The 12,678-nt window shown below is 46.5% G+C and overlaps 1 protein-coding gene across 13 annotated transcripts in view; it reads left to right on the top strand.

Moving 5' to 3' along the window:
- RASAL2 (RAS protein activator like 2) overlaps nt 1-12,678 on the top strand; it is a 162,378-nt gene that overhangs the window by 132,266 nt on the left and 17,434 nt on the right. For all 13 annotated transcript variants that reach the window (XM_064427704.1, XM_064427703.1, XM_064427702.1 and 10 more), the window contains 7 exons: nt 2,158-2,311; nt 3,846-3,944; nt 4,719-5,273; nt 7,007-7,151; nt 9,722-9,866; nt 10,758-10,994; nt 11,654-11,855. In XM_064427704.1, coding sequence (XP_064283774.1) covers nt 2,158-2,311; nt 3,846-3,944; nt 4,719-5,273; nt 7,007-7,151; nt 9,722-9,866; nt 10,758-10,994; nt 11,654-11,855 — 1,537 coding nt within the window. The remainder of the gene's footprint in view (nt 1-2,157; nt 2,312-3,845; nt 3,945-4,718; nt 5,274-7,006; nt 7,152-9,721; nt 9,867-10,757; nt 10,995-11,653; nt 11,856-12,678) is intronic.

Genomic DNA, 12,678 nt, shown 5'->3' with positions numbered 1-12,678 from the left:
CCCCTCTTTGTGCTCACTCTGTGCTTTCCTCCACTGACCGGGTGCTGGCTGCAGGCTCCCAGTACTTTTTGAGGACAGGAATTGCTCAGAGTTTGGGGCAGGGACAGAAGCCAAGTGACCTCAGCAGTGCTTTCTTGAGAGGAGAAATTAGAGAGGATTTTGCAGAGATGACATTGAAGTGGTGTATTGTGGTGTGTTTATTTTAGACTTGCCCTACCTTAGCTGCAGCAAGTGCTCAATTATACATGGCTGAGGTTTGGGTTTGCCTTGGTTCAGCTGCTGCTGGAACCTGTTAGAACAAAGCACAGCACAGCCAATGCTCCTACCAGGGCTGCTGCTTTGCATCTGAAATCTGTCTTTGGAATATTCCTCCCATCAAAGGGTTTTGCTGCCTGCACTTAGGTCATCCAGTATATTAAATGGGAACAAAGTTCTCCCTCTGTTTAATAAATCTTATCGTGTGTGAATCTGCTCCAGTACCTTCAGCGTTTCATTCCGTACAAAAGAGCAGCTGGGTGAGCTCTGCTTGTTGCATTGCCTGGATCCTTTGTGGTACCCAAGGTTTTGTTAAGCAGCCTTTGTTAAGATGCCTTTTCCAAATGTTTGGGGTTTTTTTGCCTCTGAGTTCCTCTATAGCTCGCAGGTAGGAGGAGTTTGATTTTGCTAAGGATAAAGAATGTGAGGATTGTTTTTTTTTTTGTATATGTGAGGGAAGTGTACTAGTTACTTTTGAAAATTAGGCAAGCTGTTAGAGGTAGCTGTGCTTTTCTTTCCTCTAGAAATAACAATTTTAACATTTTCCATTTGATACTGGGGATTGAATCAAAGAGGAAATACTGTGAGGACAAACACAGGAGCACTGTCTTTCTTTGAGTGATGTGCACAGAGCTGATGCCTCCCTACTTCCACATCTGTTCCTTGTGCCCAGTCACACTTGCTGGATGGGCAGCCACATTTATGGACTCGCCTTCAGGGATCACTGAGCACAGGGACTTCAATATCTTAACAAAAGCCAGACCTGCCAGGTCAACAGCTCCTCCTCTGCTAAGCTGGGACTCTGTGCTCTTCCTCCTTGTTGGTCAGCTGTGAAGGACTTGACTAAATTCCTGCCACAGGAAAAATGTGTCTGCACATGATGTTTACCATGAGATGCAAGCTGTGCCTCAGGTGCTTTATGACTGTTGCAGAAGCCTCCAGGGCAGGTGTCAGTTTGGAGGCAGAAGGAGAAGCCACATCAGCTCTAAACTGGGCACATTTTGCAGTGCTGTTTGACAGCAGAGCTCCCCACTATGCACAAATGTTGCATTAAATCATATTGGGAGAGTACAGAAAGGGTTAAAACACATTTGATAATGTCACTGTTGATTGCCAAAAGCTGTGGCATAGTGGAGGTAGGGAAATGTCTTTGAGAAGTGTTCAAGAAGTGGTGGGGACAGAGAAAACTGCCTTGCTGAAAAGGTGCTGTGAATGTGGGAGATTTCAGCTCTGTTGGAGCTCAGGGATTCACAGGACAATCAGCTGGAAAGGAGAAGCAGTATGTGTTAGTGAGAAGTTAAAAGAGAAAGAAAGTATCCATAAAAATTGGAAATTCAAGTTGGAAGAAGCAGCTGAAAAGGAAAATGTAAAATTACTGATTTGAGCAGTCTGGAAGTGGGATGGAATTTGTGTATTTGACTTTAGTGTAAAGGTTCGTTGTTAAAAAATCAAGTATATTGTGAAGGGTCATCTGCTCCAATGAATAATCCTCATTCTGCATTGGTTACAGATTTAGGGATCCCTGTGCTCTTTGCTGCTAATACACAGCATCTGTCTACTAATCTAGCTAGTAACAAGTATTTTCAGTAATACATCCAAAGCTACCTATATGGGCTTTTTTAAAAATTACAGCAGCTAGGTTCTGAAGTTTTTGCTGCTGTTCTTTCACTGACAACTTGGCAGCTCTAATTTCTAGGTCAGTGGGAATGGACTTCCTGGGCTGGATATTGCCTTGGGAGTCTGGGGTTACTGGCCTAATGTTATTTTCATAAGGTTTGCAGACTAATTGTGGAAGTTGCTCTGAATAAGCACCGAGACAAGCTGAAGCTTTGTCTGGGATCTTGCCAGCTCTTTTTGGTAATTGTGAGAAAAAAAGACATTTCCTTCCTCCTTGTTCTCCAGACCACGTGAGCTGCCCAAGCTGAAGGAGTCCCGTTCCCATGAGTCTTTACTGAACCAAGCCAGCACCATAGAGACTCTGGACTTTGCAGCAGAAGAAGCAGTCTTTGTCAAACCACTTCACAACAGTATCCTTGGACGAGACTTCTGCTTTGAGGTAGGGACAGGCTCCAAAACAGGCAGCTGCCATCCCCCTGAACCCTTGGGGAATGCTGCTCCAGGACTGGGGACTGGAAAACAGAGCAGCAGCCACTGCCTTGCTGAGGTTTGGGTGGGGGCTCTTGAGCCACCATGTGACTTTTGAAGTCCTTGAGACTAATGGCTTCAGTCACTGAACAGAGAGGAGTCTTTTTCTAATTGAAAAATCTCTTCAGTTTGAAAAGCATTTGTAGTGTGCTTGCAAATGTATGGTTGATACATACAGCACAATGGATATGCAATAGTATGTACATTAGCTGTGTGTTCACCCTCTCCAAATTCACCTAAAATTGAATTTAGAAAATTTACTGTAACCAAGAAATGAGTTTTCCAGTCAGAGCACCCTTCCATTAGCTCAGTGCTTTCAAGTTGCTGAAGGAGAAGCCTCAGTGGCTGTGGACGTGTCCATTGCACTATGAAGCAGGATCCAAAGCTCCCTTTGCTGTCTCAGCAGAGGCTGCAGGCTGTGGCTCCGAGCTCTGCTCCAGAAACAGGCAGAGACTCTGAGTGTGAGCCCTGTCCTGCCAGCAGAGCTCCAGCAGTGGAGCCCTGTGTGTTGGGATGCAGCTGAGGCCATGTCACCTCTCATGGCAGGGGCAGGTCACTCTGTCTTCAGCAGGATTAGTCAGATGTGTCTGAACTTCTGGAACAAAGATTTGTTTACAACCTGGAAAATTCTGGCAGTAAACCAGCAGATCAGGCTCTGGTCCCTCATGATGCATCCAGGAACTGTTCCTGTTTGCTTCAGCCTCATTCTTCTGGTTGGAAACAATTTGCAGCTTGCTTAGGCTTGGGGAGTTGGGTGGAAAACACTGGCAACAGCCTAGCTCTGAGGCTGCTGCCTCAAACTGCTTTGTAATTGTGAGCACAAATGAATGGAAAGAGTAAATGAGGCTTGTCAGGCCACGTAAGAGGGGAAGAAACCGAGGCAGTTCCCTGGTGTGGGAAAGCAGAGCTGCCAGGCTGGAGCAGAGCACAGCTCCCTCAGTTTGTTTAGGCTCTTGCTGCCTATATGGACCCCTGGAAATATTCTGTATTTACTGAAGTCATTATGTCCAGTGGGTTTTACCTTTTGCTAATGCATTGTCAGTTCTGTCTTTGCACTGTCAGTAACCAAATCCTGTGCCCCTGGGCTGTAACAGGGAAATCGGCAAGCTTTAATAGCCACAGATCAATTAACAAATCTTTAAAAAAAGAAATATTAACTGGCTAATTAAAGCTTTGTTTAAAAGTCTTTAAGAGGAGCCTCTGGTGCTCTTCATTTTATATAAATTCTTTGGTTTCTTTACTTTTATAGAACCTCAAACTTCTTTTGCTCTCTGTGTTTTATGGGCCTTTTATCCTCTCTGCCTTCTAGGCCGCTGTGTTTTTACCTCCCCTTTTCATATTTACTTTGTTACTCAAGCATTGTTTATCTTCCTCCTTGCTTTTTTGCAGCCTCTTCCATGGCTCCTAGGCTTGCCTGAACTCAGTGTGTCATTTATTCATTCCAGGTAACCTACTCCAAGGGCAGTAAATGCTTCAGTTGTTCCTCTGCAGCAGAGAGGGACTGGTGGATGGAAAACATACGCAGACTATCGCAGCCAATGAAGGTAATAGAAACTGCAAAAATAAGATTAGTGGGGGAATGGAGGTGGTATGATTGGATTTTAGTCCAGTGTACCAGGGCTTCCCACAGATGCATCCTCAATTAATTTAGTCTGGGGAGCTGTCCGCTCATCCGAGTGTCTAAAGCTGTCGTGTGCTATTCCAGGGAGTGCACTAGGTCAGACCTTGAATGAGTAAATACACACCAGCCTGCTTCCTGATCCCTGCCCCAGTGCCAACTTGGGGTGCAGGCTGGATTCCTGAGGCCATGCACCTGGGAAAGATGGGGCACCCTTCATAAGGGTCATGTTTTAATATAGGAACCAAACAAACCAACATTAAACCAATTGGAGCTGGAGTGAGGCAGGGAATCAAGTTATAGATCAGCTGGAAGTGTCTGATAAGTCACTCCATAGCTGCAGTCCTGCCTCCCAGGGACAGGCTAACAGTGCTCTGGGATTCCTCACCAGTCTGGCAGCTTTGGGCAGGCTCTTGTGCAGTGTTTGTTTCTAAAGCATTTCAAATACAGCTTTGGAAGAAGAAAAATATTCTAGTCCTCAACACTCTTGTCATACAAAAGACAGCCCTTTGCCTCTGTTTTAGAAAATGTCCAGTTTTCTAGAGATTCCAATTCTCTCTGGATCAGACAATCTGATTCTGAATTCTGACTCTGTCCTTACCTCAGACAGAAAAGGCAGCACCTTTGCTGCTGCTTCAGAAGATGAAATATTCAGCTTTTAGGGGTCTTGACTGAGAGCTGATCTCTTTCTCCTGCACAGGACAATTGCCGTCGAGCTGAGAACGTGCTTCGCCTCTGGATCATAGAGGCCAAGGACCTGACCCCGAAGAAGAAATACTTCTGTGAGCTGTGCCTTGATGACACCCTCTTTGCCCGCACCACCAGCAAAGCAAAAGCAGATAACATTTTCTGGGGGGAGCACTTTGAGTTCTACAGCCTCCCACACATCCAGAGCATCACGGTTCACATCTACAAGGACGTGGAGAAGAAGAAGAAAAAGGACAAGAACAATTACGTAGGGCTGGTCAACATCCCCACGGCCAGCGTGACCGGCCGCCAGTTTGTGGAGAAATGGTACCCAGTCAGCACCCCTACAGCCAGCAAAGGCAAGGCTGGGGGCCCTTCCATCCGCATCAAATCCCGCTACCAGACCATCACCATCCTGCCCATGGAGCAGTACAAAGAGTTTGGGGAGTATGTTACCAGCAATTACGCCCTGCTGTGCTCCGTGCTGGAGCCTGTGATCAGTGTCAAGAACAAGGAAGAGATGGCTTCTGCCTTGGTGCACATTCTTCAGAGCACTGGGAGAGCCAAGGTGAGCACAGGTGGCTCCTGCTGGAGGGACTGTGGCTACTGATGAGGGATTCCTGGTGGAAACTGGGGGGCCCATGACAATAAGCAGCAGCAGATGTTGTGTACAAAGTGTAAGCAGGAGGACTCTATAACTTCATGCTATCCTGAAATCAGCACCTACCTTTGAGTGTCCCCTTGCATTTCTAAAATCAGGATGTAGGCTAAGAGCTGAGTGAATAGGAGGCTGGTAAACTGGAGAAGTGCTCCTATAAATAAGCCTGTGCTGCAGTGAGCCGCGGGCGCCGGCGCTGAGTCAGCGCTGAGTCAGCAGATCAATGCCAGCATCGATTGGTCAGCGTTTGAGCAGCCATTTGGGGATCTATACCGAGTTAATGGTGATCCCACCTGCCCCTGGGATGCTCTTGGGAATTCTGGGTGCACACTGGTTTCTTCAGATGGGTTGTGGGAGAGTATCCTGCAGGTCACGGGAAGTTCTGGGAAGCATTGGCTTGCATTGATCTATCTGGCAGCTGCTGTGTGAGTATTGCCATGCTGGAGGCACCTTCTGCCAGTGAAACCAGCTAGAGCAAGCAAAGAACAAGTCAGAGGGACAGAGATGTGGAGAGATGGCTGTAAACACCCAAAGGACAGCCTCATCTAACTATTCCAGAAAAGATCCTTTTCTGCTTGCCCCTTGGAAACATCCCTGTGGCAGTGTGTGTGACAGGAACACGTTCCTTAAGTGATCTGATGAGAGAAGCTGGTAGCTAAGGTTATGTTGAAACCCTGCTGGAAAATAGGCTCTGGATTGCTGCAGTGCCTGCTGCAACAAGTTGATAAATTAGTGTTATAACTTTGCATTCCTGGTTTGTGAAGTTTTGAACCTCTATTTCTGGGAGGCACCAGGTGGCTCAGGCTGGTGCCATAAAGCTCCTAAGAGGGTATTTCCAGCTTATACTTCTGCTGATGGGGATACAGCTGGATGTTCCCAGTTTGTGCCAGGTGAAAAGAATTCTTGTGGGTTTTGTTGAAAAGAAGCAGCAGTAATGGACTGAAATCCAAGAGTACTAAATGTTGTTTACTCACATAAAGTTACCACTTCAGGAAGTAAGTATTCCTGTAGAATTAGACCCTATATCAAGAGATTATTCTCTGTATCAAGGCTTGCTGACAGTTCCTGCATGGACAATCAAATACAGTTGATGTTAAGCCATGTAGATAATCAGCAAGTTGAATGTTAACTTCTTTTTTCCCAAATCATAAAGCACTTCTGGTTTGTGAATTTAATTTGTTAAGCCATTCTTCTTATTTAAATATCATCAAGCTGTAATAACTTGTGTGTCACTTCCAATTTGGATTTTAAAATCCATGTTTCTATGGAATGTTGCTTATAAAGATAAGGATAAATATAATAGCACAGTTTCTTTCAGTAGACAAAGCCTCTGATAAACAAGCTGCTGAGAGGTTCTGTTCTGGAGCCAAACAGAAACACAAGCTTGGCTGTAAAGGTTTTTTTTAGAGACTTTTGCTTCACCCTTTATAATTTGTGATCTGTATCATTCTACAAATACAATAAGCCTGAGAGGAGACCTGCCTATTTCCTTGGCCCTTACTTCATGCAGCAGCTGCACCCCTTGTCTCAGGCTGAGAAATTATTTAATATCCTGAACTGTCCTTCCTTCTTGGCTTCTGCAGTTAGCCTGCCACAACTGAGCTGGTTAAAATCACCTTTGCCATTTGACCTTTTTCCCTCAGGACTTCTTGACAGATTTGGTGATGGCTGAGGTCGATCGTTGTGCAGAACATGATGTCTTGATCTTCAGGGAGAACACCCTTGCTACCAAAGCTATTGAGGAATACCTCAAGCTGGTAGGACAGAAGTACCTCCAGGATGCACTGGGTAAGAAACCCCCTGTTTGCACAGCAAGGGCTGACCCTGAGCTGTGTCTGCAGCTGGGAGTGTGGGGTGGGAAGGAACTGCACTCAGCCTGTCTCATACAGACAGCACACTGTCCTGCTCTCAAAGCCCTTCCTCCACGTGGAGAATTATGCTCTTTGGTGCCTGCAGGGGTAGCACCCAAGGCAAGGCAAGGTTTGATGCAGCTGAGTCCCTCTTCATGTTTGTATTGCCATGTTCTGGTTTTTTTGGGTAACTTTGTTTTGTGATAAAGAGGTATAACACTGCAATTTCTTTGTGAGCAGTTGTGGTTGTTTGATCTGATATATAAACAGGCTTGAAAAGGGGGTTTTGACACATAGTCCTTGGAGAGACAAGGCCAGGGAGTGAGGCTGCAAGGCTGCCAAGCATCCCAGGACAGGAGATCAGGATGCATCCTGTCTGGGAAGCCTCTTGCCTGTGTTTGTCCCGAGTGCTCGTTATTCACTGACTCATTAAAACTGCCTGGCCATCCTGGGATCTCCTACTCCATTCTCCCCACAGGGTTTTTGTGCCCACTGTTCAATGCAGGGTGGACTCTGATAATTTTGTTATTGTCCCCCCTTCTCCAAAAGGTTCTGCTCTAGTCAGGAGCCAGTGCCTGGGGAATTCCTGGCCACACAAAGTCAGCAGTAAAGGGGACCAAACCCAGGCTCGCTGCCTTCCACAGCCTCACCACAGTTGCACAATGAGCCACCCACCCCCTGTTGTTTCTGGGATGAAGAAAGCTTTGGAAATTGATACAAGAGAAACAAGATCAGGCCAAAGCCAAGTCCCACACCACATCCTTTCACAAAAAGGAAAAAAAGCCAAGCTGCCTGCTTTCCCAGCAGTCTCGCTTGTCCTCACAGTCCCAGACGCTGGCAAGGCATCAAGGAGATAGCTGGCTAAATTAGTGCTCCAAGGGTCAGTGTAGTCAGCTCTGGGATTATACCCAGGGTGGCCATTTCTGAGGTGTAATGAGCCTGTTCTGGTAGTCTTATTCTCCTGGGTGGGACCACTGAGTGTAAGTCACAGTTGTAGGCTCTCACCTGGTACAGAGAAAGGAGCAGCCTGGTGCTTTGTGCTGTTCTTCCCAGCAGGCTGAACATCAGCTGTGGGACCACTCCATTACAGCTGACTGCAAGCTCCTTAATGTGCAGTAATTGCATAAAATATTCTAACATTAATGACTTCTAATACATCATTTAGCACTGAGTGGTAAGATGGTAAATCACAGGCAGGAGAGATGGAAAATGCCCCTAAGGCTGTCCAGCTTGTCTGCAGCTCAGGGCAGCTTCACTCATGACAATATCCCCATCTGATTCTTTGTCAGGTCTAAAATGTCATTTTACTCAGCTGCCCTGGTCTTTGAAAGGATTAATGACACTGTGGTTGGTGTTAGCAATGTAACATTCTGTAAGGGAACCTTATATCTTCTTATAGCAGGGTCTTGTGGGCCACAAAGATTAAGATTCAAATATGTTTAAGGTTAAAAAAACATTATCCAGTAAACAAGAGTTAAAGCAGAATTGGCTCAACAAAAGTGATGCCAGCAGTTTTGCAAGTAAGAGATTTAGATGCCCTCAGCAAAAATTAAGGAAATGTGGTGCCTGTTTTGCTTCCAACAACACCAAGCTGAGATTTGGGAAGGGGGCTGAGAGGTGTTTAAGGGGTTTTAGGAAAGCAAAGGTTAAAAACAAGCCCCTTTTCCACAAATAAGCCTTGTGTTAGCTCAGAGCCAGTGAGATCATCTGAGGAGATGAACTTGAAAGACATTGAATCATTAAACCAATGAATAAAGGGTTTTTCCTAGTGAACACCCAACAGCTTAAAAATCACTTGGAATGCCTGCATATAGAAGAAGGAAACCACTGAGTGGTTCATTCCAGTCTGTCAGACAAAGCCAGCTTCATGTGGTTTGTATGTGAGCAGTTTCTGTTGTGAGTCTGAAAGGCAAGGGTGACAGAAATGCCAAGGAGCTCAAAAGATGCAGGCCATAAAAACACTGTAAGGTGTTGATATAAGAGGTTGAGAAAATTAGCAGCATCTAGCTTGTGCTTGGGAATTACTCTTATTCAAGGGCATGGTGACACTTTTTAAAATTAAAAAATTTGGCAAATTTAGCAATAATATAAATAAATATCATTGCCAGAGCATTTTCTGGGGAAATTATGAAGACAAATAGCACACAGCTTCATTCCTAGGAGTGTGGATAATTTCATAGTTGGTAACGCAGTTTGCATACCAAGTCAAATCCTCCTCTCTAGGCCATAAGGGAAGTGCCTGCAGGGTTGCTAGGCAGAGCCATCCTGTTTTTGCACCTGTGCTTGGGGACAGCAAGGGCACAGGAGGCTGCAGCATCAGAGCCAGGCTGTGCTCTGCTGGGGAAGGGCTGGGAGGAGTGTCCCCAACAGCTGGTGTCTGGAGGCTGAGCTGCAGACACCCAGAGCAGCACAGGCAGTTGCCAGGGAAAGACATAAGCAGGATTTAAAGGTGTGTCAAGGAGGCTTTTCCTGTAACTGCCCTGGTTCCTTCCTGTTCCCTTTTTCCAGGGGAGTTTATCAAGGCTGTGTATGAGTCAGATGAAAACTGTGAAGCGGATCCCAGCAGGTGCTCACAGAGTGAGTTAGCAGATCATCAGTGCAACCTGAAAATGTGCTGTGAGCTGGTCTTCTGCAAGATTATCAATTCTTACTGGTAAGGCACCTTCCTTCCCTCCCTTCGTCCCTGTTTGCTCTGGGGTGCCTGTTCCTCCTCTGAGGGTGAGGGAGCAGCTGTGGGACAGGGAAGGAGCACAGCCCCTTCCATCCTCCCAGGCTGCCTTGGTCCCCTCTCCTCAGTGCCTTCCTGCATGTGACCAGATTGCAGGTGGAGCCTTGTGTCCAGACTGAGGGATCCCAGCCCACAAACCACACCTCCCCAAATCCCCTGCCAAGGGAACACATGCTGAGGGTGACTGGATAAGGAGGGAATAAAGTCAGAAGAAAATAGCTTAGCTTGGACTTGGCATAAAAAGCTGCAAGTTTTGATGTGTACAGAAGACTTTTGGACCCTTCAGATGTGTGGAACTGAACAGGAAATCACAGGGAGGAAGCACTGGCAGAGAGATTTCTATTAATCTCTGTTTCTGAGTAGCAGTGGAAGAAGAGGGGCCTTTCTGCTTTGGCATAAAGTGAAGGCATAGAATAGAGAGCTTAACAAGCAAGGTAAAACTGTCAGATATGGAGATGAGCTCGGTTTGGCTCGTTTGTTTTCAGTATTCTAGCACCCTGTTTGCTCCAGGGTAGCAATGGATAAGTAGTTCTTAGCTTGCAAATCAGCCTGTCTGGAAATGGCTTCACTTAACACAGATGAACAAGGGGTGCTTTAAAGACTGCTTAAGTGCCACCAGATTAAATGGGGATCTATGAATAGAGGCTTAATGACATTACCTAGCCTAGAGAGAAAGAAAAAAAAAAAGGGGAGGTAAAAAAAGAGCTGATGTTTTCTCACAGATAAGTATTTCGGGTGACTGATCACCAGTTCAACTTTCTGCATCTCGTTGCCAGTGCAATTTCATTTCCTTTTTTTTTTTCCTTTTGCTTTCAGCGTGTTCCCCCGCGAGCTGAAGGAGGTGTTTGCATCTTGGAAGCAGCAGTGCCTGAACAGGGGCAAGCAGGACATCAGTGAACGGCTGATCAGCGCCTCTCTCTTCCTGCGCTTCCTGTGCCCTGCCATCATGTCCCCCAGCCTCTTCAACCTGATGCAGGAGTACCCTGACGACCAGACCTCCCGCACGCTCACCCTCATCGCCAAGGTCATCCAGAACCTCGCCAACTTCGCCAAGTAGGTGGTGCCAGGGAGCAGAACCCTGCGGCGTGCCCGGCTCCTGGCTGCGCTCACAGGCAGCTGGCTCTCTGGCAAACTGAAGGCAGCTTTAGCAAAAGGGGAATCTTCTCACTTGGATGTGAACGCTTGAGACACCTCAGATAAATGGTCCTTATGTGCAGATTGGTGTGTTGAATTCTGTGGAGGGGACACAGCATAAAACCAAGAAGAGTCATGCACTTGCATGTCAGTGTGTATATTCTTTCCCTTCTTTCAAAGGGAAAGAAGATCCTTGCTGTTTCAAGGATCATGATTTTCATGTTGTCACCCTCGAGAATTCTCAGCTGAATGATACAAAGGGCATGGCATGTCTCCTACATGCGAGGAGAGAAAGAGTATCTGTGGGAGGGAGCAGGGAAAGATGTGATTTGTAAAATAAACAGTGAGGTAGTAGTATTTAAGTAAGTACAACGAAGCAGTGAATCTCTTAATTTGTCCATGTGTTTTTTTCTCTCCAAGACTTCAAAATCTGAAGATTTTGAATTTTTTTAAAACCCTAAATCTTCAGAAAGGCAGGTCTAAAGTAAAGTGTTTAAGTAATTGTCTGTAAACACTTGAATTCTGTATATTGTGTGGAGGTTATTGACTGAGTTTACCCCCACCTCCCTTTCCTGCAGGTTTGGTATTAAGGAAGAATACATGGCCTTCATGAATGAATTCTTGGAGCATGAGTGGGGAGGAATGCAGCGTTTTCTGAGGGAGCTCTCTAACCCAGATACCATCTCCAACATGCCTGGATACGACGGCTACATCGACCTGGGCAAAGAGCTCTCGGTGCTGCATTCCCTCCTCTGGGAGGTGGTGTCCCAGCTTGATAAGGTAAAGCTGTTTGGAGGGCCAATGCAGGGATGGTCCCATGGCAGCAGGAAACACTGGGCAGTGTCAGGGGCAGCCAGGAGCTTTGGAGGGGAGGTGTGATGGTGCTGTGATCCGTGATTTCGGATCAGGGCCTGCAGCAGGGCGTGTGAGGTGGTTGGGCTTCAGCAGCACTGCAGACACTCTGCAGAGCCTTTGGGAAGGTCAGGTGCTGAGGGCATTGCTTGGAAGTGGACCTGAAATCCCTGGGCAGCCAGTCCTGTCTCATAAACGAGGCATTAGGACAGGAAAAGGCCCCATTGCTGTGCCCTGTGGTGCTAAGGGAGGTGCTTTGCTGCAGGGCACAGCAGGCCCTCCCCTGGTTCTGATGGAGGATTGAGTTGGCCCTGTGGAGCTGTTCTCATCCACAGCCCGATCCAAAGCCTGCTGAGATGCTCTCATTTCCGTAGTCTTTGATTTTGGCATAGCAGGAATGCCATGTAAGAAGCTGGATCTGCTCCGAGTGCCATCCTGCAGCAGAGCAAGATGCTTTCTGCTGTGCCCTGTGCTGGGCTCATGTGCAGTGCCCAGGTTCTGTTCTGCTGATCCCAGCAGACACCACCAGCAATGAACGCTGCTTCCTTTTAGCTTTTGAAGCAGGAAAGGCAGAGCTTTGTTGTTCCTTAGCTATGTGGACAAAAGCATTAAAATCTTGGTAGCAAAGGCAGTTGGCAAGGCCCAGAAAAGCTGAACTGTGAGGTTTTGGGTTTTTTAAGTGCTTGGAGCTGTTCCATACTTCAATTTTTAGAGGTGCATTATTTTGTCCATGTTCTATGTATATTATTAT

The sequence above is a fragment of the Passer domesticus genome, chromosome 7 (assembly GCF_036417665.1).
Source record: "Passer domesticus isolate bPasDom1 chromosome 7, bPasDom1.hap1, whole genome shotgun sequence".
NCBI classification, from domain to species: domain Eukaryota; kingdom Metazoa; phylum Chordata; class Aves; order Passeriformes; family Passeridae; genus Passer; species Passer domesticus.
This window is presented reverse-complemented; position numbering and strand designations above follow the sequence as displayed.